This window comes from Anastrepha obliqua, chromosome 3, assembly GCF_027943255.1.
Source record: "Anastrepha obliqua isolate idAnaObli1 chromosome 3, idAnaObli1_1.0, whole genome shotgun sequence".
NCBI classification, from domain to species: domain Eukaryota; kingdom Metazoa; phylum Arthropoda; class Insecta; order Diptera; family Tephritidae; genus Anastrepha; species Anastrepha obliqua.
In genome coordinates this window covers 120,014,324-120,041,131 of record NC_072894.1, presented here as the reverse complement: position 1 = coordinate 120,041,131, position 26,808 = coordinate 120,014,324, and the positions used below count along the sequence as shown (strand labels likewise).

The window sequence follows — 26,808 nt, the reverse complement described above, 5'->3', positions numbered from 1 at the left end:
TAAATTTGAGTTATATTTTTACGTTTTTAATTATCAAAACAACTTACGTTCAAAACGCTACAGTATATTTCAACAAGAAAAACTGTTTGAAAACATAAAACTATTGTTGTAATAATATAATATTATTAATCATATGTACAGTATTGTGTATATTTTTGTTTAATAATTACTGCAAAATCTCCGGGTAGAAATGTTTACATTGTATAACAATTTGCTTTAAAGTTCTGCCTATATAATCTTCACATTGTGCTTTGTTTCGTATAGTTTTCTTATTTAATTCATAAATATTTTTTATAATATTTAATTCACTTAGTCGAGAATACTTTTCCATTGACCATGAGTCCTTCCGATGAACGAGATTATAGATTGCAAAAAGTGCGCCTGCTTGAAGTTTTTTCTCTGTATGGAACTGGAAACAGCAAATAAAATAAAATATTTCATACAAATATTTCAAAAAAATTTTGATTGTACAACATACCAAAAAGGCAGCTAAGTGACCCATAATTTTTTTATCCATTATGATGTAATCTCCATCTTGAGCTTCAGCAGCAATATTACCAATAATGCATAATGCTTGTTCTTTAACTTCCGCTGATTGTTCGGATTCTAGTAACTTATTTATAGCTTCGAGCACTTGAGTCGAATGCACACTCATAATTACTTCAACATGATAAGTTTTACTCAAAAGATTTCTTAACAATCCTAATGTTTTCATCACAATCCTGATATCAGTATCATTCAACAGCTCCAATATTCGTTTTGTTCCAAGAGTATTGATAATATCAGTTTTAACGTATAACTCAGACTGAAATGACACGTTCATTAAAGCCCATACACAATTCAACCTTAGGGAGGCATCTGCATGCGTAGTGTATTGGCACAATCTGTCAATAATGCCAGCATTAATAACGGGTTCCTTGGATGGTGAAAATTCTAATAGTAGATTGCAAATGGTTGAGGTTACAGCAACCAGATATTCAATAGAGGTTTCGGTTGCAAATATTCCCATCAGTGGTTCCCAAATTGTGTAATCCTATAATAAAATTGTTGTTATGTATTAGAGAAAATGCTTTAGTTTCATACTTGAAATGTTGTTCGTAATTGCTGAACAGATCTCGAGAGCGAATGCAAACATCTAATCCCAGCTAGTTTCACCTACAATAAAAAATAATGTGAAAATACATGAGATGTGTATATATGTTACAAGGCAAATTTGCATACCTGTGAGTTATTATCTTTTAAGCCATTCAATATGGCATTGATTAGACCATATGTATCCATTAATCGTTTTCTGATTGCCTCATCATTTGCCCCTAATGACGCAAAACAACATAGCGCAGACTGTTTAACTGAGGGATCTCGACTTTGCAGTAAATCGGATAGTGACTTAAGCAGATGATTTGTTATGGCCGCCGTGCGCTGCAATTCCGAATCAATCTAAATTGAAACCGTAATTTAATTAGAAGAATGTATTTTTTTTTTTAATTCAGCACCACCTCTATCAGATATGCTAGCGTCTCCGAGGCAGAGGCTCTTATTGAATGGTCAAAACTTTCGGCGCATAAGCGGGCTAAGGTGGGGAGCGCTTTTTGGGATATCCTGTTATCCGTTGATGGCAGAGTACCCGACCTGTAAACATAGGTTAGGCATCTAGCCGCAGACAACTGTATTTCTGGACAAAACAGTCTCGACATTAGGGAATTTAGGATATCTGGTAAAGATCTACCTTGAAAACTGTGGAACAATGAAAGACGTATTAGCATGTGTTATATTGGTTTGTCAAAAAAAAAAAAAGAAGTACCTAATAACACAAATATTGTCCGCTACAGATCGATTTGTGTAGCACATGCAGGACAAGCAACGAAGCGCCGGTATTTGTATATCCTCATTGTCATAGCAAATCATTCGAGATAATATATGCAATGTTCCAGCTTGCAAGAGCCGAAGTTGATCTTCATTTGTCTGACACACGGACACAAGTATGCTTGTTATACATATTTGAGTTTTTAAGGAACTGCTGGCTGAAGCTAGCCCTAAAAATAAAAATTATAATAAATACATATAGATGATAAAGTGGTTGTTTAAAATAATTAGCTTACGCAAAAAGTGTTTCAACACGTCCGAATCGGCTAGAAAGTTTTCCTTGGGAGCGCATGGATGTTCAAATATTGACCTTAATGTACTCAAGCATATTTCAACACATTTTTTACTATTATTATTTGAAGCAATTTCCTTTAGCAAATATGGTACAACATTGTATTGCTTCACCAGCATTTCAACCTGCTCCTCTGAACCTTTCGCCAAGGAACCTATAGTGAAAATAAGTCAAATTATTTACAAGCCATTAGTAGATATAATTAAATATATAAGATAATTTTTATAAATATAATTTATAGCACATAGAAGATGAATATATCTCGACAGAGCGGCTGGTGTTATAACAATGTAAAACGCTGCGATGGGATAATGCGAGGCTGGTGTATTGGGAAACAAGTATTTTATGGCTCGCTGCGATCATTTATAATATCTAATACAGCTATTTTTGTTACGAAAAGAAATGTGTTAAATGCATCCACGAATAAAAATCCATAAATCTGGATTTGTTTTAGAATCCTAAGCATTTCGTAGCAAAATGATTTGAATAAGTTAAGAAATGAAAATTTTTAAATAAATATAGCCAGTGTCTCATGACTAAGCAACAGCGTCGTCTCGTTACTATTACAGAGGCACCTATGTATCTGTAATGCGTAAGGGTTTTGCACTTTACGTGCGTACCATTTTCCGGAATTTGGTTGGAAAGAATTTGTTTAATTTTTAAATCACCTAAAATGACGAGTGCATCCATTTTTCGGTCTGGGCTTTGATCTTGATCAATGCAAGTGTTGAGTATGGCAGGAACCAGTTCGTGCGAGATGAGGGCACCCTTCTGTTTGTTGCTTCCAATGACTGCATCTTTGATTTTTATCAAGGCCTCTCGACAATCAACACCATCACCATTCGAAATAATATATCTCAATTCATCCCAATTTGTTTCCTGAGAAATCGTCCACATTTTAAGTATTATTTAATAAAAATTGTTATCCCAAATACCATCCCGAAGTGTGTGAGATGAAACTATTTAACATGTCAATGCTTCTTCTTTCTAGATATTTATTTACAATAATCGCATAATGACAACAAATTTAGTTTGAATGCATAATGGAGACTCCGTCATTTACAATGTAGTGATGTGAGAAAATTTCATGAAGGAACTGTTAAATATCACGGTACCTCGCAACCTTCATTTTTAAGCAAAAAGCAGCTGACGAATTCTTTCCCACGAATTATCCGACTGTCATTTTAGCAGTATTCGTCGTATATGTATGGGGAATATTTATACTGATACAACAACAATCACGAATTCTGTTTGCGTTGTGTTGAAGGTTGAGCAAGGATTATACAAAATACTGTCGAGTAAATTAAATTAATAAAAATTGATCAAAATATTTAATTCAATACCCTATAATTCATTTAAATAATGCATAACTTCATCCGGTTTGAAGTGTGTGCAGCCCCTGCAAAAATTGTCACTCGAAGAAGTGAATACAAATTAACAAATCTGCTGTTTACAGTTGTAATTCGTCGAAGATTCTCATTATTGCTGAAGTGGGTTTTCATAAACTACTTTCGATGAGGTAATTTACCCTTCAAAATTCTTTGTCCTCCAAGTACCTTCCATCTGATGTATCCTGCCGTGATCTCCCAACCGTCTTGCTTGAATCAGTAAGTAAATTAAGATACACGTTTCTAACTTTTTCACTTTAAATTTTCCAAAATTCTGCTTTTTATCTTGGTGAAAAGATTTTTGGAGGTGGTGTATATAGCAGACCGTTATTTGGCTCTGGACGGATATGACAGAGTCAGCTGATGTCACTTGAGGTGTGTTTACAAAAAAATTGAGATTGTGTTGGTTATATAAAAAAAAAAAATTAACCAATGACACTGCGTTGCCGTCTGAACAATGGCTGATTGGACAAGTGTGTGAATATCCGTGAAATGATCGTACAAAATTTGCGACGTGGCAGCCAAAGTTCCCTTCACAATTTTCTTTTTCACCATAGCTTAATAGTAAACCTGGTAATCTATCATCCTTGTTGTGCTCCCAATTTCCTTCTTCTTTGCAAATTAAGATGGTTTAGACAGAATGTTGCATTTTTGACTTCTTTAATGAATTTTTGTATAAATTAAAAAAAAAATGTATTTTTACTAAATAAATTAATCAACGACTTGCATTCTGACCGACGGTCTGGTTACACTCAATACTTTATCATCCTAGTCATTGAGTGCGTAGAGAAACTTAATGTATTGAGAGTACACTATAGCATCATTTTCATGTCCCTCATGTCACTCATGTCAATACCTGAAAATAAGTTTCCTTATGCATTGGCTAAAGAGGCTGAGGTCTCACTACTAATAAAACTCGAGCCCTTCCTTGCCATGGGACAGCATACCATGCATTGCATAACATATGTAGGTTAAAAGCGAAGAGATCTAAGGCTAAGAGACGCATATAAGCTGGCATCAAATGATGAGCCTACGTTAAGCTAAGTTCTTATTAGGAAGGTACAATCGAAAGAGATTTAGGCATCTCAGAAGCCTGTCTAAGGTCAATCTGAGGATGCTCACCGGTAACGCTGCAGAATGCGCAGTCATCTGTATATTCTCGGGATATGGTCCACCGACTTCTGCCGTTTTTGCTATCAATACCCGGAAACTCCAACACACTTTCATCTTGCTTGCGATGTCATACCGAGCAGAACGAAAACTCGGCCTGGTACGGCCAGAAAACAGTCATGTACGTTCAACCCCACCCATCTCCATCTTAGGTTTACTTGGGAAACACAAAAGGCTATTAAGTCAAAGTGCAAGTCTTGAATTATTCTATTTTACTAAATAAATTGTATAAAGGGGAAAAAGGCATTTTTACATTTACTTTAAAGTATTTTTGAAAGGCAACTTCGAAGTAACAATTTTCTTTGGACGAACATGGGGGTAATTTTTTAATTTTTTCGTTATATCTTCGGCATTTACAGCCGTATCTTAAAGTATAAGTATATATCCATGTTTTTGTCTTGTTGTAGTACTTGCCTTCCAGATTATCTTAACTTCCACGTGAATTACAAAAATTAATATAAGAAAAAAAAAACGCTTCGTGTTTTGAGAGCGACATGAATACAGTTTAGAAACAAAACTATCAAATGAGGGTATTTCCCAAGATGAATTCAAAGAAGCTGACTTCGTTAGTGAAACAACAAAATTTACATGTATTTTCTTTTTGTAATTTGGTGGGTTGACTGTCACAGTTTCAATGAAAATGTAAAAAAAATATGTAAAATAAGAAAATGTGAAAAAAAATTAAAAATTTAAATCCAAACCAGCAAATTGCAACAAAAAAAAAAACCAACCAATTCCTGAGGTAAAAACATAATTATTTAAAATTATAAATTTATATTATATTTATATTTTATGGGTCTAACTTCGTAAAAAACATATGTATATGCATACGTATACTGTCCAAGCGTGAGAAAAATCGGCAAATAATTATATGTTTTTCCGAAATTGTAGGGAATATACCAGCCCAGCAAACACTCTTCATTGTGAGACAACAAAAATTATAAGCCTTCCGGTATCGTAATCGTAGCAATTCTCTATGGGACCCCATTGGGACCTCTGGTTGTACATTTATCAGTTGCTCTGTTCCATACCCAATTTCTACTTTTACATTCTTTAAAAAAACACATTCAAATTCCAAAGTAGGCGTTTTATAGGAACACCGTTTATATATTTTCTCACGATCTAAATTGGAGTATACGTATGTACATATGTACGTCCTCATACACCTAATAAATACATACGTATGTGTGTGTGTGCATGAACGCTTTTGTTATTTATGAGTGAAATTAAGAGCTGATGATAAGTGTTCATAAATGTTTTTGAGCTTTTAACTTTACCATATGTATACATAAATATGTACATACTTACGTACTTTTACTGTTTTCAATTTGAACCTGAAAGCTTTATCAAAATAACAAAATTATCAAGGTGCATAGATAAAGCAAGAGATGCGTGGTTTTTATACGAATTTGTTATACATATTAGTTGATATTATTTGGTTTTTTGTTAACTTATGAAAACTCATTTTGATAGCTTCACTGTATTTCTAAGAATATCGACACCCAAATTTGGTTTAATCTGGTTTGTCAAGCCTTTTATGTTAATACGATTGCAGTTGAATTGATTATAAAAAATAATAAAAAGTGGATGTGCTTGATGACATTACAAAGTAGGGGCTAAAAACCAAATGAATTCCGTGACATATTTAATTTTGTTATAATATTATTTTTCGGTTTGCACTATAAGTAAAATTTGAGTAGCAGGTTACTTGAGGTCTTCTAATTAAGATATCGCACCCTAAATACAAAAGGGTCACAACTCAAAATGTCCCTTCTGCTCAAATATGAACGAGACGTTATCAATAAAACGGACCGTGGATGACATATGGCAAAAATAAATTTTTTGTTTTTTGGTAGGACTGTTATAAGCTTACATGGCAAATTTCAGCATGATATGTCACATAGTTTGTTTTCTGTGCTACTGTAAACAAGTCAAGCTCGAGTGTGCAAAATTTTGAGTTGTGACCCTTTTGTATTTAGGGTGCGATATGTTCACGCCAACACTTAAAGCATTAAAGGAACTGAATGAAACTGCGTGATATACAAGTTTGGTCTCATTAATGCATGATTAAAAGTCAGGAATGATAGATTATAAGATTTGACCAACCGAAGCAAAATTGTTAGAGTAACTTTGGCTGCTACGTCGTAGGAGACTGGACAGCACAATCGTGCCCGCTCATTTCACACGCCTTCTCAGATTTTGCCGACCTCTGTTGCAAACAAACCGCTGCCATATCCCTTGTTATGCCAGTAAATCAGCTGATTCCTTCAAATTCTCTGAGAGCCGATTAACTGTTGGTGCTGGCCACACCTTTGCATTCTGTACATCGTGATTTAAAATGAAATCTGTCAGCAGTCACGCACTTATACCACAAAATCGGATTTTTAAAAGAGACACAAAATTTAAAGAAGATTACGGACTTGATCCCACAGACATTCTAAATACACGCCATTCTTGGCTATGCTCTACTGCAGCTACCTTGAAGACGTGCCTTGGAACATACCTAAACATTTAAATAAGGGCGAGTTTAACTTGGAGTAACGGGTAGTTTAAACCGCGAGTTTTTGTAGCTTTGATTTGGGAAATTTTGAAATGAGAGCGAGAGCCGAGGCGGCCGAGTAACTGCCTTCAATGACAAATCATCAAATCAAAAGAGAGTTCTGTCGTTCAAGAACAAAAAATATCTAGCGAAGGCTAAATGATCTTGTTGATGTTGTTGTAGCAGCATAAACATTATGCATATGTGTACGGGGAATGCTGCTGTAGGGACAGTCCTTGGCCGGATATAAATCAGGTTCGTCCCGGTAACGTAGAACCGACTGTCGTGAGTTAAAAAACGCCCATATTTTCTTCAAGGCTATACCGCGCAGGCGGTATATTATTTTAGCTTGGGGTAAGAGAAATCTATTATTTTAGCGTAAAATTATTGCGCAAATGGTTTAAAACTCTTTTATGGTCGATATTAAGTAGCTTCTGGCCGATGCTGCAACTACTACTAACATACCGACCGAATTCGATTATTTTTGTGATTTTACCGACATTTTCTTAATCGACGAAACTAAAATAGCACTTAATTAGCTGTTACTGTATCGGCACCATAGAAATTCAAAGGTTAATTCTGTTTTAGGCTATTAAAAACATTTTATTGAGCAAAGTGAGAAATAACTCGCTTTAGCCGAGTTAATCTTAATATGGGGTATCCGGTTCTATCCATTATATTTTGTGAAAGATTCCTTGTAATCAGTAAATGTACTACTAAGTGGCTCTATAAAGCTCAGTTATTATTGGCCATATACTAGCTCGTGCAAACTAAAAAGAGTTGATTTTGAGGCTATGTGTGAATTTGCTGTCCCGTAAAACTTATACGACTCTGTAAAATGATGTTGAGTAAAACAACCTCAGCACTTAGTTCAATGAGAATTCGAAAAAGTTCTCAGAAGCGTTTAATACTAAAGGGGGCCATTTCTCACTTCTATGCAATTTTTATACCTGATAGAGTTGGAACGGAGTATCTTCTACTATTAAATAAAGAGAGCAACACTCTCATGTGTTGGTGTCTACGTTACTGTTGCCCAATATATTTATTTCTGGTATAACGGAAAGTGCTTCCTTAGCAACCAGTTGTAATAGTAATAAAACTAAACCACACTGGAAATCCAATAGGAAGTCACTCATGCTAACAAGTGCCACTTTGGCCGAAGTTGGCATTGAGCAGTAAATTCTTTTTCATTGAGCAAAAACTTCACTCATCATGTCTTTTCTATGATATGGTATGGTATGGCGCAAAAGCATAGACGATAGCAATAATTGATGGGGAGGCACTTAGAGTACCACGAAAGGAAGGTTTATGCATAATAGATAAACGGTGACGATGATGCAGTAGAGACAGTGCTTATATACTTACGTTTTTTGTTGTTAAATATTACATTTGATCATGTCTGAACATAAACTGCTAATGACAAATCGTCACAAGGACAGAAGTGCATAAAAGGCCAAATTTTACCAAAAGTAAACTTACAAAAAGTTTAGCCATATATTTTGAGATCACACGTTTTCGTGATGGATAATTTTTACTGGCTAAAATTTCTTCAGCGCTTCGCTCTTTCAATTTTTGAGTGATGGATAATTTTTTGACGCGAACAAACGCCTGTTTGCAAAAATCAGAACTAGACAACTGCGTATAAACATAAACAGAAAAATTTCCATCATTCGAAGTAATTTTTGCTTTTATTTAGTTCAAAAGTTATTCAAAACCAAAAATGGATGATTTTTCGCCAATACAGAAATACGTTATTCATAAACAAAAATGTCTAAGCAATGCGCTAAACATATACCTGATTCTGTTAAATTCATTCAGAATCGGTAAGCGCACAGAAAGTCGCGTTTAGCCGTGACAGCGAATTAGGTAAAGTCGTCAAAAGAACTGGTGTAATTCTACCAAATGATAGAAAGGGTTTTAACTAGTGGTCACTCATCAACAGGTAATGGCAAACCTCTGCCCAGAAAAAAACTTCTCATTTGCCGTTCGAAGACTGTATAAAACTGTAGGTCCCTCTATTTGTAGAACAACATCAAGACACAGACCAAAACTTTTATCAGCCAAATTCCCACCACATGTAAGATAGATTTACCAGGTTTGCTCTTTAATTATGATGAAAAAGAAAGTTGTGAGTGGCTGTCACGTCTCTTGGGGGTTTCAGCCGAATTCAGCACGATCATTTCACATGATCACAAAATCGAAATTTTTTTCTTCACTCATCTTTTAGTAAATCATTTCAAGAATGTTGTGTCAAAATTTTAAGTGGATCGGAGCAGAACTCTCAAAGTTATAGCCTTTGTAGGCACTCTACCTCGAATGCGGAGCATAGATAATTTTTCAGAGTCATTTTTTCGAACGCGTTTTTCCCGAAACGACTTCTTAAAAGTCGGTGCCAGTCACAACTCCGAAACTATTCAACCGATTCTTTTCAAATTTGGCACACGTTTTCTAAATCAAAAATACCTCCCCCCACACTGTTTTTTTTTTATTTTTTTTTTTTTTAAGGTTGTTTTTCACTTACAAATATGGCGAAATTTTTCGCCAAAAATGCTCGTTTTACGTTTTTTTGCCACCAAAATGAAAAAAAAAATTTTTTATTCATGTGGGGGGGAGCATTACGTCATACTTTAACTGAAAAATTCGACTTTTTTGGTTTCAGATGATTCTAGACGAATGCCGATTGGCACCGCAGAGCACCTCTCGAAAAACATATCTCCAAAAAAACTCTGTCATGGGCTTATTTGTCAATATTTTATTATTAATATTTTTTAAAAACTTATTGAAAAGATGTACAATAACATGCAACTGATTTTATTAAAGTATCTTAAGCCATATTTCTGTAAAAAATTAAAAAAAAAAGTGTTTTTTTTTAGCGCTAAACCCTACCACCCCCTTAAGTAAAATCCACCAGTTGCTAGGTTAGGTTAGGTTAAGGTGGTAGTGGTCTATACGACCAACTCACTTAGTTGTGATACCACTGTGCGATACGGCAACCTCATTTATTTTTCTTCGAGAAACCATTTTGTCGCTCCTATCAAGCGCCGCTTTGGTTCCATCCCTACGCCAGACAGTTCCGTAAGATAATTGAAAAAATAATTTCCTAAAAAACCTAAGGAAGTGCTCAATTGTTTCTTCCTCTTCCTCATCGCTACAACTATGATACTACATAAGTAACATAGCCTGTTGCTAACATGGAAGGAAAATGAAGGCAAACTAGTTACGGTTTTAATTTCACTAGTAACGACCACTTCGGTACCAGTAGATTTCCCTCCATACCAGACCATATGTTAGCTCACATGTGATTTAATAAATTTTATAGTTTTTATTCGTTATTCGCATGATAAGTATTTTTATAAGTTTTCATTTCAATTTTACATTTGGAGCGGCTCATACGCCGTTCTCACCAAATCTTCCAAAATTTCAGCACTTAAGCACGTATGCATATATGTATGTATGTACATACGTATTTATATACTTATACTCAGCTCTAATTTTGTGAATTCTCACAGAAGAGTTCTTTTTTTTTGTTGATAATAAACTTACAAACAACAAACAGGTTGTCGTTTAGGAGGGAATGCTCGTAGTCGTATGACGGCGGTATCGTCGACGTCGCTAACTATCACTTGTATAAATTCATACGCACGTATGTATGTCTACATGTGTAGCGCGCAAACATTTACTCGTATACCCCCTAATGATAAACACTTTTAGGGAGCGCAAAATTTCCGCATTGACATTCTGCGCACAATCCAGTACGGCCAGTGCAAGACCATTCGCCCTGGATGCTGCTCTTTCACAGCAGTTTTTAACGTTCATTCCGAAAGTGCGGCGATAGCAACGGCTATTGACACAACAATAGCTAGAATAATTTATATTTTTTTATTTTCTTTTTTGGAGTGCTTATTTACTTATAAAAAATAAGTATGCGTTTCCTGCAAGCAACCGTAGTGTCGAGACACTGCGCCGCTTTAAAAGGTAAATTGTGGTCGAAGTAAAATAAAAGTTGTGCCTGCATACATACATATGTCAAAATCGATGAAACTCACTTGGTGCATATTGGCCTAATATGGATTATGTATTTTTTGTTTTTGCTTTGCATTTGCTGTGTCCTCGTGTTTGCAGGCTTGGCATATCCTAGAAATTATGCCACAATAGCGGAACCTGCAGCGCCTGCAGTCAAAACACAAGCTATACCAGGTCCTAGATCATTGGCATTGAAGGGCAAATTAAGCGCAATACAAGTAAGTGAGAAATATTTTACATTAAAAAAGAAACGTCAGCTCAAGTTGATACTTAATTGCCATTTATAACTGTGATTTATTAGTTTGTGTATTTGTCCGTATACATAACTATATGCATGTACGAGGGTCGTTTGAACTGATACGTATCGAGGTTATGTTTGGTTAGTAGCATCTTTGAAGAACACACCAAATTTCAGCCAGATCGGTCTATTTTTTTGTGTTTGGCATTCGTTTGAATCCAGGAAGTCGAGTGATTTTTCCTTTTCCATCGCGACAATGCACCAGCTCACGCCTCAGCAGTTGTGGTCGCAAAATTAATGGAAATATCGTTCCAACTCTTTGTACTTCGCCCTCCTGTTCTCCAGACTTGGCTCCCACGGCTTCCTCGGACTACTATTTGTTCCCCAATTCGAAGAAATTGCTGGCGGGAACGATTTTATTCAAAGGAAAAGGTGATTGCAGAAACGAATGACGTTTTTTAGACTTGGACAAATCCTAATAGATATATGGATAAATAGATTCGTTTATTTTTCACAAAAATATTGACAATATTTTTTACTTCATTAAAACTAACATACGGCAATGGCTTTAAAAGCCGTCTGCCGGAAAAATTAGATAGCTATTTATTTACAAAACTTTTCAACTAATATATAATAAATTGTCTGCACTTGAAAGCGCCAGTAAAAAAATTGATTAATTTTTTCCATTGAAAATCATTTACACTATTTAGAATATGAACTATTTCGGACAGTATTTCCAAAAAAAGTATAGCAGTGTTGTTATAATATTGGACATCGTCCAAGAAAATGTTGGATTGTTTCCTTCTCATTTAAGATACATAAAGAGCGGTTTTCATTGCAAAGGGCATTAAGCATAATGCAATTACTTCTGACTTTAAATATCCATGAAATCTAAAATTTTTCTAAGTCACCTTTAAAATAACTTTGACCTACGCTATGGTCCGGCTCTTTATGGTATACTCTGTCCGTACTGTTATTGCTCTATTCCACATTTCTAATATTCGGAAGGGATCAACAAACCCGAACAGCGTTGGACGAAGCCTAAAAGGAGACTATGTCGAAAAATAAAAAATAAAACAATTAAGTAGTTTTTATTTTTGTATCGATTTTTCAAACGACCCTTGTATGCACATTTGTGGGTACGAGTGTTTAAGGGGGTCTTCTGGTCTCCAGCGAAAAAAAAATCGATTTTTTTTTGCATAATTTTGTTGTATGTGTATGCGAGAATACGCTACAGAAAGGATTTTTTGAAAATCGCATTTTTTCACATTTTTCTGGGCACCGAAGTGTACCCTCCTCCGGCCGTTTTCATCATAAACTTTATCTTTAAACGCGTTTCCCCGAAAATCGTGTTTTTTAAGCATTTTGGTCACACGTTTCATAGTAGTTATACTCCGATTTCAATGGTTTTGGTCTTAAAAGGTTCGGAAAACTTACCGCTAAGTTTCCCCGTGTACGATTTTTGAAATTTTTTTTCATTCCATTTTTATAACCTTTTAAAGTTCAAAAAATGAGCAAAAAAAATTTTTTTTGCAAATTGTTGCATAACTTTTGAAAAAAATTTAAAAAAAAAAATCTGTCACGGGAAAACTTAACCAGGGCAACTCTGAAGACAACGCATATCTAATTTTTGCTTTCTGATTACCCAGGTGGAAAAACCGTGACCAAAATGGAGACCTGTTTCGTTTGGAGGTGGACGTCTTCAGTGCCATTTCAAGGTCGCGGGTGTTAATTTTTTTCAAAGTCAAAACCATTTTTTAAAAGCCAAGACATGTACCTTTAAAATAAAAAAAAAAAATTTTTTTTAAATATTCACAGGCTTTGTCACAATCAATCCCCAAAAAAACCCTTCATTTCAGGGCCTCGAGACCAGAAGACCCCCTTAAATGACGACAGTTCATCAAGGAAATACTATGTAAGGATGACACCTACTAGGTACTTCTTTTTCTTAATTGGCGCGATAACCGCTTACGCGATTTTGGCCGAGTTTAACAAAGCGCCAGTCGTTTTTTTCTCGTGCTAACCGGGGCCAGTTGGACAGACCAAGTGAAGTCAAGTCCTTCTCCACCTGATGTTTCCAACGCAAAGGAGGCCTTCCTCTTCCTCTACTACTACCAGCTGGTACCGCATCAAATACTTTCAGAGCCGTTTGTATCCATTCGGACGACATGACCCAGCCAGCGTAGCCGCTACTAGCAACTAAATTACCGGGTTTGACACATAATAGTTTTTTGTTAACGGTTTACATATACATACATGTAGCTGATTATGTATGTGTGGAGCTGGCTGCTTTTATATTTAGGTTGGACTTTTGTCACCATTGAGCAACCTTGATATTAAAATATTTCACAAAACGCAAAACTTCGTGGTCATTTTCATGCCAAATAAATGAGATTTGCGGAAAGTTATGCTTCAGTATTCTTCTTTTTCAAGATTGGCGGGATAACCACTTATGCGATTTTGGCCGAGTCTTACAAAGTACGCCAGTCGTTTCTTTCTCATGCTAACCGGTGTCACTTGGGCATACCAAGTGAAGTCAAGTCCTTCCCCATCTGATCTTTTCAACGCAGAGGAGGCCTTCCTCTTCCTCCGCTACCACCAGCTGGTACCGCATCGAATACTTTTAGAGTCGGAGCGTTTGTAAGCAATTGCCTACTTAGTCCAGAGTAGCACTTGTTGGCAAGAGAGATTCTCCGTTGGATTTCAAGGCTGGCGTTATTATCTACATATGTTAATGCTGGTTCTTAGATAAACGAAGTCTCTTACACGGGACGTTCCTTGTGTTTTATATACGTAGTGGCGCAAAATTAATCATCCTATCGGATATTAAATGACAATGACATTTTAAACGCAATTTACAGAACATTAGCCCTTGATAAACAAAGTAAATGGCTTAATTATAATAATAAGTACACATTGATCAATAAACATGGAGAAAAAGCTATTTTTCCAAGCACATCTACTCGACAGCAAACACAAACATTCATTCGCCTTCGCATTGGCCATACTCACCTCACACATGAACACTTACTACAAAATTCACAACGTACAGCGTGCCCCTTTTGCAACAGCACACTGTCCACAGAACATATTTTAAACGACTGCAGTCAACTAAATGCCTTTCGACTAAAATTTTTCGGAACTATTTCACCCAGCACACTTCTAACTACTATAAACCTTGAAAACATGTCTAAATTCATAAACTATCTTAAAGCTTGTAATATACTACATAAAATCTAAATAATATTAAACTTTACACTTAGATATTAAACACAATATATGTACATGTACATGTACATTTTACAGGATTAACAAAAACGCAATTTTAAAAGAGAGTCGAAGGCCTTGGCTGCTAGCACTCCTGTTAGTTATTAAGTATAATAATTGTATTATTGTACCTAATCATAATAAATAAAAAAAATAAATATTTGTAAATGGCGTCGTGCGTCAATCATATTTGACACTTGTGAACTACTATCAGGTGCAGAATACAAACATACAAGCAGTGGAGCGTGTAAAGGTCAATATAAAGATTTCGATCACTTAAAATCATTTTTTTTTTATTTAGTAAAATCGGTTATTCAAAAACAAACCGAATAGAAATACTATATATTGACAGCGCTTTTTTATAAAGCTACTCATTGTTGAAAGCTACGATTGAGTTTGCCTTGATTAAAAAGGACCTTATTCCATTTCATTTATTAGTATACATAAATAAGGTGTGCTCTTTTACAATGCATGCAGTGCATATTTGAATCTAAATTAAAATGATTAAACCTAGGAATAGACTTCAATGAAGGCGAAGAAGCAAACGTATTGAGTGGAAAGGGCCCAGATATTCGTAATTAGAGTTTGAATGTAAAAAGAGAGTTAACCGTAAATTTGAAACGCTTTGGATTACATTCCAATTTTATTTTATTTGGTAAAGAGTTCCACCATCGTGATAAAGAAAATATTTCCAAATACAAAGAACAACTACTGACTTCGTCAAATTTAAAATATTGAAGTACTCATACATACACACGTACCTATAATATCACTACAAGCAAGCACTTCTAAAATGTGCGTGGATAAGGAGTCATAAATTCGCCTAAAAGCTTTCGATTGGAAATTAGTACCTATCTACGCACTCACATAGATAAAATGAATGCGTATATTGCATACATACATACATACATACTTACTTGCATATAACATATACTTTTATGTGGCTGTGAATGAAATAATATTATACACGGTGGTGCAAAATTAATCATCCAATTTTGTTTATGAATATTTTTTTACTAAATAAACAAAAAAATAAATATTTTTAGTGATGGAAATCTTTGTTTTGCCCTTTGACCGCTCCATTGCATGTCTCTTTGCAAAGTGGGTGATTTATTTTGCGCCACCTTGTATATAAATTAATTGAACTGTAAACTACTTTTCATACCTATTATGTAGATCGGCTTTTATCCACATTGGATTTGTAGAGTACCGTTAGCAAGTTAGCAAGTTCGCAAGAAAATCTTGTTAATGGATGAACTATTTCAAAAGGATCTCAAAGAATAGAGAAAATGTTCTGTACCACGAATATTAAGCGGAGTTTAGAAAACTAAACAATTTTTTTTATTTATAATAAATTGACGGACGAATTTTGCCAATTATGCTATTTTGTGTTTTATTATGGGATATTTTAGTTAAATTTAGGCCAATGAAAACTTTTTATTTTGACCTGTACTCGCTGGACCAACAAAGATCAAGAGTATTGTTGGTGTTATTGATGATTATTATCTAAATTAAATTATGCAGATTTCTTCAATCTTATAATATATCCCATCATCTCTGAGCTTTTATAGTACGCAGGGCTGTCTCGTTCTTGATTTTCTTTTTTTTGTGTGCTTAGAGTCAAGCAGCACAGAAGAAGCATAAGGGTTGCATGCATAGGGGTTGCAAGCATAAGGGTTACAACTTTGGTGTGCTAATTTGAAATCCCTTTGACTGTAGTACAATACACGAAGGGGTCAGAAAGTCCTAGTCCAGACTGGGACTGCTACTACAGTAAACTAAAAATTTACAAAAAAGAGGAAAGTTAGGAAAGCGAAAAGGTCTGGTTGGAGAAAGTTCTGTGGAGAAATCGAAGGAACCACAGAGGCCTCCAGACTGCGCAAAATCCTCTCAAAAAAACACAATCCCACCGGATACCTCCAAAAACCGGACAGGAGTTGGACTACTTCGAGTGACGAAACGTTGAAGTTGCTAGTGGACACGCACTTTCCCTGCAACGAATCATCTAACGTAGTAATCGACAATGGTACGGAAAGATCAAATTCTGACATTGAAAAAATAATCACTGAAACTAGGATAACCTGGGCAGTGAACACGTTCAAACCATTTAAATCACCGGGCCCAGATGGATTATTCCCGGCCCAAATACAACATTCACTCAACTACATCATGGAGTGGGTGACGGCCATATTTAAGGCCGCTCTGAGACTGAAAAGTGTTCCATCAACATGGAAAGAGGTAAAAGTGGTCTTTATCCCTAAAGCGGGAAAAAGTTCACACACAACACCTAAGGATTTCAGGCCAATAAGCCTATCCTCCTTTCTGCTAAAGACATTAGAAAGAATTCTAGAAGAACACATTAGGGCTAACATCAGCCCTAATAAGCTCAGCATCTCACAACATGCGTACTGTAAAGGGAAATCAACTGAAACAGCACTTAACTCACTTGTTACAGAAATCGAGAAGTCAATGTATAACAAAGAATTCACACTGGTAGCTTTCCTAGATATCGAGGGCGCATTCAACAACATCCTACCGGATACCATAATAAAGGCACTGACGGATTTCGGGATCTCTGGAGCTCTGGTTGAGTTCATCAAAAACATGCTCTTGAGCAGATTTGTGATCGCAACCCTAGGGGCCTCAGAGATCAAGAAAAAAGTTAGCAGAGGAACACCTCAAGGCGGCGTGCTGTCCCCTCTCCTATGGGTGCTGGCACTAAACTCATTGCTAAAGAGCCTAGAGGAGAGAGGACAACACGTAGTAGCATATGCGGACGATGTTGCAATGGTAGTAAGGGGGAAATTCCCCAATACACTCATAGAAATCATGCAGGATTTACTAAATATGGTTGAAAACTGGTCAAAAGCAAATGGGCTAAGCGTCAACCCCAATAAAACTGAACTAATCCTATTTACCAGGAAACACAAAATACCGAATATAACACCTCCGACTCTAGGAGGAACGGCACTGTCATTTAGTGATGAGGCCCGCTACTTAGGTCTAATACTAGACCGAAAGCTAACATGGAAGGCAAATGTCGAAGATAGGGAGCGACAATAGCACTATACTCTTGTAAACAGCTGATAGGACTAAGTTGGGGTCTCTCCCCATCTATCGTATATTGGCTTTACACGGCAATTGTCAGACCTATCCTAACATACGGCATGTTAGTATGGTGGCCAGCTTTAGATAAATTGTACATTAAAAAAACCATGGCACACGTACAAAGAATGGCCAGTCTTTGCATTTGCGGGGCCCTCAGAACCACACCCACAGATGCACTAAATATCATGCTTAACATTTTACCAATAGAGCAGTACGGTAAGCAAACAGCTGCCAAAGCAACTCTCAGACTAAGAGAAATCGGCCTACTCAGAACGAACCAAAGAGGACACTCCTCAATTTTAGAACAATTCCCCTGCATTCCCAACACAACGGATTTCTGTAGGACCAAGGACATCAATTTGTATAAATCCTTCGTCACAGTATTTCCTTCCAAAGAGGAATGGGATAACGGGCTCATTGTTAAGATAAATAAAGTAAACATCTACACAGATGGCTCAAAACTGGATAACAAAGTAGGTGGAGGGGTCTACTCCGACAAACTCGGAGTACGCCAATCATTTCGCTTACCTGATCATTGCAGTGTATTTCAGGCGGAAGTCACTGCCATAAAAGAGGGGCTTAAAGAGATAAAAACGAGAGTATTATCCACAAATGAAGTCTTCATTTACTCGGACAGTCAAGCAGCAATAAAAGCGCTGGAATCAAAAACACACTCGTCAAAAACAGTTCTAGAATGTTTTAAACTACTAGATGACGTATCTAAGTGCTACAAGGTGCACCTTATCTGGGTACCGGGCCACAGGGACATTCCAGGAAATTGTAAGGCGGATGAACTTGCAAGAGCCGGTACAACGCTCGATCTCGAACCGGATAAGGCGCTGCTACCCATACCTATAGCCACTTGTAAATTACTTATAGACAGGGAAACCATCAAAAAGGTAAATACAATCTGGCAAAACCTCACAACATGCGAACTAAGTAGACAGACATGGCCGAACTGGAACAGCGGTCGATGGAAGATCTTGCTAAGATTCAACAGGGAATCTATAAGAAAAATGATAGGTGTTTTAACAGGTCATTGTTTAATAGGCAGCCACGCTAGAAGGTTAGGACTACCTTACTTCGATTTCTGTAGAAGCTGTCTAAATACAGAAGAAGAGGAAACAGTCAGACACCTTTTATGTGAGTGTGAAAGCCTAGCTATGAGAAGGCTGCGCACTCTTGATACAGCATTTCTAACCGATGTAGCGGATATAGCCCATCTAAAGCTAACGAAGCTCTGCTCGTTTATTAAAGCAACCGGATGGTTTGAAAGGGAACACGTAGAGTAAGGATAAGCTCCAGTGGTATCACAATGGACCTGCCGAAGGTCTAAGTGTGTCTTACGATAACCACCCTACCTACCTAAGTCCTAGTGATTCCACGTCATTTAATTTCCAAACTCGTAGCTGGTCACCTCAGTCATTGGACGATCGGCACACACGCATAAAAGCTAGGTTTACTACCCAATCCCCATTACAGAAGTTGTGGGGGCCTTCCAGAGAAGAAGACTATTGAGCACTTCCTCTGTAAATGTCCGAGTTTCCAGCTAGACGATTAAGGTCACTGGGTGCTCCTTTCTTCCACAGCAAAAGGCAGTGCTCCAACCTAAATCCCATCAGCCTTCTCCATTACATCAACTTCTCTGGATGGCTATATATCTGCTCGTTGGAGGTCTCATAACAGTATCAAAATGACGCTGTAGTGCTACTTGGAGAGCACCAGACTGGTATTTCAACATTTTAATTATCTATATATGTATGTACTGCAACCCAATTTCCTTAGTTGGCAATTCGAAAATGTGTTTTGCTGTGAGCGACCTTTTTGAATTATTTCTGTTAGTTTGGTAATGCTCTTTCGCATCACCTGATGTATAGCAATTTGATTACATACAAGTAGACTTTAAAACAAAAAACTAAAACTGACTGGATGAAAACGATAGAAAGAGAAATTTAAATAAAACAAGAACGGTATACATTATTAAATTGATACTGGCTTTATGTGGAAGCTACTTTCCAACAGGTGAAACTATACATGATGAAATAATGAGAAACATTACAGAATAGTTTAATGGCTGTTTGTCATTGGAAACTTTGACAGCTGCTGAAACATAATATAATAATTGGAAAAACAGCAATGATAGTTTTTCCTAGTCACCCTTTACAATATGTATGTATAATACTACCATATATGTATAATATATGTATATAAAATCATGACATATTCCTCCATATTAAAGCATAAAAAACGTATGTCTATGTATCTTTCAGAACGTTGTGCCAGTTCAACTTTTCGCTGACTATGAAAAGTCAATTGGAAACTACTTGGTTGACGTCGATGGAAATGTCTTACTTGATGTTTATACACAAATTTCCTCAATACCATTAGGCTATAACCATCCACGCCTCTTAAATGTCTTCCAGAACGAAAAAAATTTAAAAAGTGAGTACAAATTCAAATGCTAGAATTGGTTTTGAAAATAATCACGATTGGGAACTGTGTATAACATACTTGTATGTATGTACTTATACTTATACGTCACGGTGGGTCAATTTGTATGGAACGGCTTTTCTGGACTCGGATTCATTAGACCATAGCTTTTAAGGCAATTTTGAGCCCCCTTAAATTTAAAAAATGGTGTTTTTAATTAATATAAAAATTAGGTAATTAATAGTAAACCAAAAATACACCTCTTGGTGAAAATAATAAAGACCTAAAACCAAGATAAATATTAAAAAAAATTATTGATTAGAAAAAATGGTAAAATTTGCATGTAAACAAAAACTACATACAGAAAATTATATTCATTTTGTTTGTAGCGTCATCATGGGGTTCTTTAAATAAAAAAAGATATCGGAAATAAATTCTTTATACCAAAAAATTCCCAAGTTCAAGTATTTATAAACAAAAAATAACATTCATTATACTTGTATCAATATTAAACTATATATTATATTAACTTTCTATTAATGAAATACAGATTCTCTGAAAAATTTTGAGTTCTCGAAATTAGTATTAGAGCTATGCCGTAGTGGGCTTTTATTTTATAATATTATATTATGCAAATTCAGAATCTGCTAGGATACCGCACGACAAAATTATAATACCAAGATGATTATCTATGATGATATTTAAGAAAGAATCTTCCAATATCGTTTTGTTGAATGTATGTTTAACACGGTATCTCATATCGGAAATTATTCCTCATTTATTGCTGCTATTTTTGTAATGCGCTAATTCTTGTTCTGTGCAAAACGAAATAATTATAAGACCAAAAGTGTTTACATTTAATTTAAAAGTTTACAATGTAAGTTATTACGTCAATTATTATTTTATAAGTGCTTTTGATCGCTTTATCTCGTTCTCATATTTATGTGGTTGTTGTGGTTTAGAAACAAAAAATGTGCCGCGCGGAAAAGATTGGTCTAAATTTGAGGAGAGACAAATTTTAACATGCAGAGAGAGGCCTTACGATGCGAGAGATAGCTTCAAAATAAAAAAGAAGCAAAACTGGAGTTTTACATTACTTCCATTTGAAAGAAAAGTACAGATGTACCAAGAGAATTAGTAGAAACCCAAAATTTATCGCTAGAGATGTTCGGGAAATCAAACGTTTAGCTATAAATAAATCAAATAGCCCTGCTGAAATTAAACATATTTTTAATTTGTAAGTTACTACCCTTCGTATGCAACAAATTTTGCAAGCAGATTCTTGTCTAGGTACGCGTTTTGCATACCTAAACACAGCACCAACAGGCCAGAGACATTTGCAGAAATCTACCAATTTTGAAAGAGTAGTATTTTTTCCGATAAAAAAAAATGCAATCTGTATGGACCAAATATATTAGCGTGATAAACGAAAGAAAAAGAAGAAAATGGCTCGTAATTGCGGAGGGGGTTCTGTCATATTTTGGGCCATTAGGGTCAAAGGCAAAACAGCTATATGTTTCATATTTACAAAAAAAGTAGTGTCCAGTATATAGAACTTCTAGACTAAGTTCTTATTACTTTTTTTACGTTAATATCGATGATGATTCGATTTTCCCGCATGACAACGCATTCGCTCATGCTTCCAAAGCAACAAAAGAGTTTTTCGCAACGAAAAAAATACAAATTTTAGAATGGCCTGGCTGCAGCCTTGACCTTAACCCAATCTCAATTGATGTGCAAAATTGGAAGCCATTTTGATAGCGTTAAAACCTTTAGAAGTGCGACTATTGTTACTTTTCTTAATAATTAATTTAAGTTTCCTGAAACGTGTGCTTATTTCTGAAAATTTTTAAAATATTTATCATTAAAAATTTAAATATTAAAAACATAAACTGTTAGTCCTAAGTAGGTAATAAAAAATATAAGAAATTTGGTTGGTCTTATAATTTTTTCGTGTGGTGTATAGCCATATCGTATTACATATCGCACGGTATGTGTATGTGTATGTAAGCAGAAAGAGCGTTTGATAGAAGATATTTCCAGATTAAAATAAATTAAAAATTCTTCATGAATTCTTCCATCAAATTGAGTAATGTTATAATTTAGGGAAAAGTAATTTGCTTTTATTGTAAATTCTGAATATTTTTCCCAATTTTTGTGATGCTGACGGTCGATATTGATGCTTCCTCGTTTTTGTTCTGAAAATTTCGATGTTGAAGTGAAGGTCACTCTAGAAGACCAATCAGCGAAAAAATGAATTAAGTCATACAAAAAATTGAGAAGACCATCGCATAATATTGCTAGAGAAAGAGACTGAAAAGAGACTGCATCAAAAAGAAGATGTACGCGCGGCTGCCAGTGAAGTAACAGTGACCGAACTTCCATAGCAATTGATTATTTGCCTCGTTGGTTACGAAACATACAGTGGACGAAGTGAACTTAAGAATTTTATTAACAATAAAGGGCATCGTATTCTATCTTGACAACGTCATATTTGATGAATAGTAGAAAATGTGAGAGTTTTGTATTCGATCTCAAATATTTGTTTATGTTGGTTGATACTCTCTCTTTGAGATCAAGTTTATGCACATACATAACGACATGACGAGTAGGAGCTAGCCCAAAGCGGAATTGATTTGCTTACCAGAAAGAGGTGCTTGAATTAAATGTATTAAGGTAGAGTGCGTCACAAGTTTATTACATAATGTTTTTTCACCGCTTATTTCACTTTGTCAGTGTTTAGCCATGTGTTAATAAAAGAGCAAATAAATTTTGATAACCATAAAACCTCATATTATTGCTATTTCCAGCTTTAATCAACCGTCCTGCCCTGGGTGTATTTCCTGGAAAAGAATGGCCAGAACAGTTGAATTCAATTCTTACTAAAATTGCACCCAAAGGTCTGAGTAATTTGACAACAATGATGTGTGGATCCTGCTCAAACGAAAATGCCTACAAAAATATTTTTATTTGGTAAGATTTAACAGATGCAAAATATTACTAGTTTTTACTCTAATTTTCTATGTATAGAATTTTTCGCTGTTAAAAATGTTTAGTAAAAAATAAATTTAAAATAATTTTTAGGGCCCCGTAAAAACCGAAAGAAATATTGTATTTTATGGGGATTCTGCTGTTTCCGTGGCGCCGCAATCTGACGACGGATTCTTATAGAACTCGACAAAAGAAAATGAAATGAAGGCGTAAAATTTTTTGATATTTCGCTTAGTTTTCGAGATATTGAATAAAAAAGGTCTCAAAATGCCCTTTGGAACTTCACTATAATTTGCCTATTACACTATATATTTTTTAACACTTCACTAAAATTCACGAAATATACACTCACACGCGTGTTTTTACTTATTTTTATCCTTATATTCGAATTATTTTTATTAAAATAAAATGCAAATGCATTTGTCCATGCAGTCACTTTCCAATTTTAAACGCGAATAAGAAGAAGATTGGAATGACAACAGTATGGTGTTGCCGGATGCCTGCAAATAAAATAAAAATATGAACAAAAATTAAGTATTTAAGTTTAGTGTTAATGTTGGGGATGGGGGTTATTGTGCCTCCTTACTACATACATGCATATGATGTTTTAATTTTGGGTTCAATGGTTTTAATATGGAAAGGTGTTCTACGCAAAAATACTGTGGATTGCGTAGCCGGAGTTGGACTGATGAGGGTTATTTTTTTGGAGCGCGGCCGAAGGCCGCCCACGTGGAAAGGTGTTCTACGCAAAAATACTGTGGATTGCGTAGCCGGAGTTGGACTGATGAGGGCTATTTTTTTGAAGCGCGGCCGAAGGCCGCCCACGCGAAACGGAGTTTTACACAAAAATACTGTGTTAATTAATTTAATTTTAATTACTTTATTATTTTTTGAGATACGCTTAATATCATTGTTTTTAAGTTTGAATGAGTTGTATGTTTTTATTTTCAAAATTATTTCTCAACTTAAAATTAGAGCAAAAAATACTGCAGTTTTACAATGAACCTTCTACTGAACATCTCTGCATACGAACTTCGTTTTTATTTCAGGTGTATGGCAACACCAACTTTGCGCTAAATTAGGGAACTTTAACATTAAATTACTTGAAAACTAAGCGAGATATCAAAAAATTTTACTTCTTCATTTCGTTTTCTTTTGTCGAGTTCTATAAGAATCCGTCGTCAGATTGCGGCGCCACGGAAACAGCAGTATTGCCTATTTTATAAATATCTAAAATTTAATATTCTTTTCAGTATGATTAATAAAAACTCTTAATTTTACAATTCTTTATCAACAAATTTATTCAATTATACCTCTTTTAAGGTACCGTCGCAATCAGCGTGGTGAAAACGTTGACTTCACAGATGCCGAAATGCAGTCGTGCATGATTAATCAACCACCAGGCGCACCCAAATTGAGTATTCTGTCGTTCAATGGCGCATTCCATGGGCGCACTTTGGGCGCACTCTCTACCACACACTCCAAATATATACATAAAATCGATGTGCCTTCATTCGATTGGCCAATTGCTTCATTTCCTCAATATCAATATCCATTGGCTGAAAATGAACGCCACAACAAAGAGCAGGATCAACGATGCTTGGCTGAAGTCGAAGAACTGATTGAAAAGTACAATAAAAAAGGCATTCCAGTGGCAGGCATTATTGTTGAGCCCATTCAGAGCGAGGGTGGTGACAATGAGGCATCACCTGAATTCTTTCAGGGTCTGCAGAAAATTGGCAAACAACGCGGTGTCGCTTTGTTGATTGATGAGGTACAAACTGGCGGCGGTTGTACCGGTAAAATTTGGTGCCACGAACACTTTAACTTGGATGGCCCACCTGATGTGGTGACATTCAGCAAAAAAATGCAATTAGGCGGTTACTTTCACAAGGAGGAATTCAAGCCGCAACAAGGTTATCGAGTATTCAATACATGGATGGGTGATCCAAGCAAGCTACTGCTTTTGCAAGAAGTCATTAATGTCATACAGGAAGAGAACTTATTAAAAAATGTTAACATTGCTGGAAAAGTATTGAAAGATGGACTATTGGATTTGGAAAAAGAATATTCACATATCCTAAATTCAACAAGAGGACGCGGTACCTTCTTGGCGGTGAACTGCCAGAATGGTAAAGCACGAGATTATATCGTGAATAGACTCAGAATGAAGGGCATACAAACTGGTGGGTGTGGCGAGATCTCAATTCGTTTCCGACCAGCATTAACATTCCAAGAAAAACATGCAAATATCGTTTTGGATGGATTCCGAAGCGTATTGAGAGAATTGTAATTTGATTAGCGATGTTAGCTGTAAGCTGCCTCTCTTTGCATTTAGTATTGAGTAAATATATTAGACGCGAGTCAAATTGTAGCGAGCAAGAGAAATTTGCGCAAAAGTAATTTAAAATAAGATAAATATTTAAATGAATTTGTATTTGATAGCATGATGCAATTTATCATCTCGAATGAATCGATATGATGAGTTTGAGGAAAGTTGTCATATTAATTAAAAAAAAGTGATTTCAGTGGCGTAATGTGAAGGTAAAGAATGGATCATATGTAACTAAAAGACAGCACTTGAGTTGTGCTCTGAAACTTTGCTTCCAATAAATAACGAACCTTATGTTCAAACACAAAAAACAGAGTAAATTCGTTTCTATTTTATTTTTAATCATTTTGAATCAGCTTTTGATATATCGAGGCAGCTGGCGTCATATTCAAAACCTCAAGTCTAAATTGACTTTCTGCATTAGTCAAATAGTTAGGCATAATGAAAAAGAAAAACAGATTTGCTGATTTTACTTTCCCTTTCTATAATTTAGTTATTCGCGCAATCCAAAGGGCTGTTCAAGTTTTGGTATTCATGTATCCAAAAAACTTACAAAGTAGGGGAAAGTGAGAGAGCAAAAAAAAACATTTCATTTTCAGGGGAAGTTGTCAGTTTTTACTGCATAAATTTTTAGTTGTAGGAATTTGTAAGTGAGAAAAACAGCAGAGCGCAAAGTAAAAATAAACACGAATTAAAATTTGCGAATTGAGTTTAAGTTATAAATTTAAAAAAAGATTGTGATTAAAATGGAGAATATAAGTAAATATATTTTAGGTAAAATTTTTAAAGCTTATTTGAAGTCATATATTAAATAGGAATCGGCCAATGATATAGAGGTTTGTATTTCTGAACCACAGCCTCCAATCGCAATTGCTGCAGTTTCCAAAATACAAATCGAAATCATTCCAGGAACTTTTTGTGTTTTATGTTTGTGCCTCTTGGTTATTAATTAATTTGGCATATAGTATGTACATACATATATACTTAGTCTTGCCAAAAATTCTGTGACAAATTTTACAATGCATACGGCGAGAATAAATTTGCAGAAAAAAGTTCCGTTATTTTTGCTTTTGTTCGTATGCATTGTCTACTCTTTGTCTAAGTGTGGTAAAAGTGTAGACGAGATTTAGGAATTGCTGAAAAAACTGAATATTTCGAGAATGTTTG

The 26,808-nt window shown here is 35.5% G+C and overlaps 2 protein-coding genes across 2 annotated transcripts; one reads left to right on the top strand and one right to left on the bottom strand.

The window, feature by feature from the left end:
- On the bottom strand, window positions 1–3,133 carry LOC129242790 (armadillo repeat-containing protein 8-like). Its single transcript, XM_054879637.1, has 8 exons — window positions 2,824–3,133; window positions 2,100–2,309; window positions 1,802–2,033; window positions 1,497–1,734; window positions 1,222–1,437; window positions 1,084–1,155; window positions 479–1,033; window positions 1–409 (listed from the first exon to the last, which is right to left on the bottom strand). Exons 1-8 carry the CDS (start codon window positions 3,050–3,052, stop codon window positions 167–169), a joined length of 1,995 nt encoding a protein of 664 aa, XP_054735612.1. The 5' UTR covers window positions 3,053–3,133; the 3' UTR covers window positions 1–166.
- A 7,858-nt stretch (window positions 3,134–10,991) lies between these two features.
- On the top strand, window positions 10,992–25,961 carry LOC129241609 (4-aminobutyrate aminotransferase, mitochondrial). The gene is made up of 5 exons (XM_054878042.1): window positions 10,992–11,227; window positions 11,375–11,493; window positions 20,159–20,330; window positions 23,129–23,291; window positions 24,633–25,961. The coding sequence occupies exons 1-5, from the start codon at window positions 11,176–11,178 to the stop codon at window positions 25,600–25,602; spliced, it is 1,476 nt and encodes a 491-aa protein (XP_054734017.1). The 5' UTR covers window positions 10,992–11,175; the 3' UTR covers window positions 25,603–25,961.
- The last annotated feature ends 847 nt before the right edge of the window (window positions 25,962–26,808 follow it).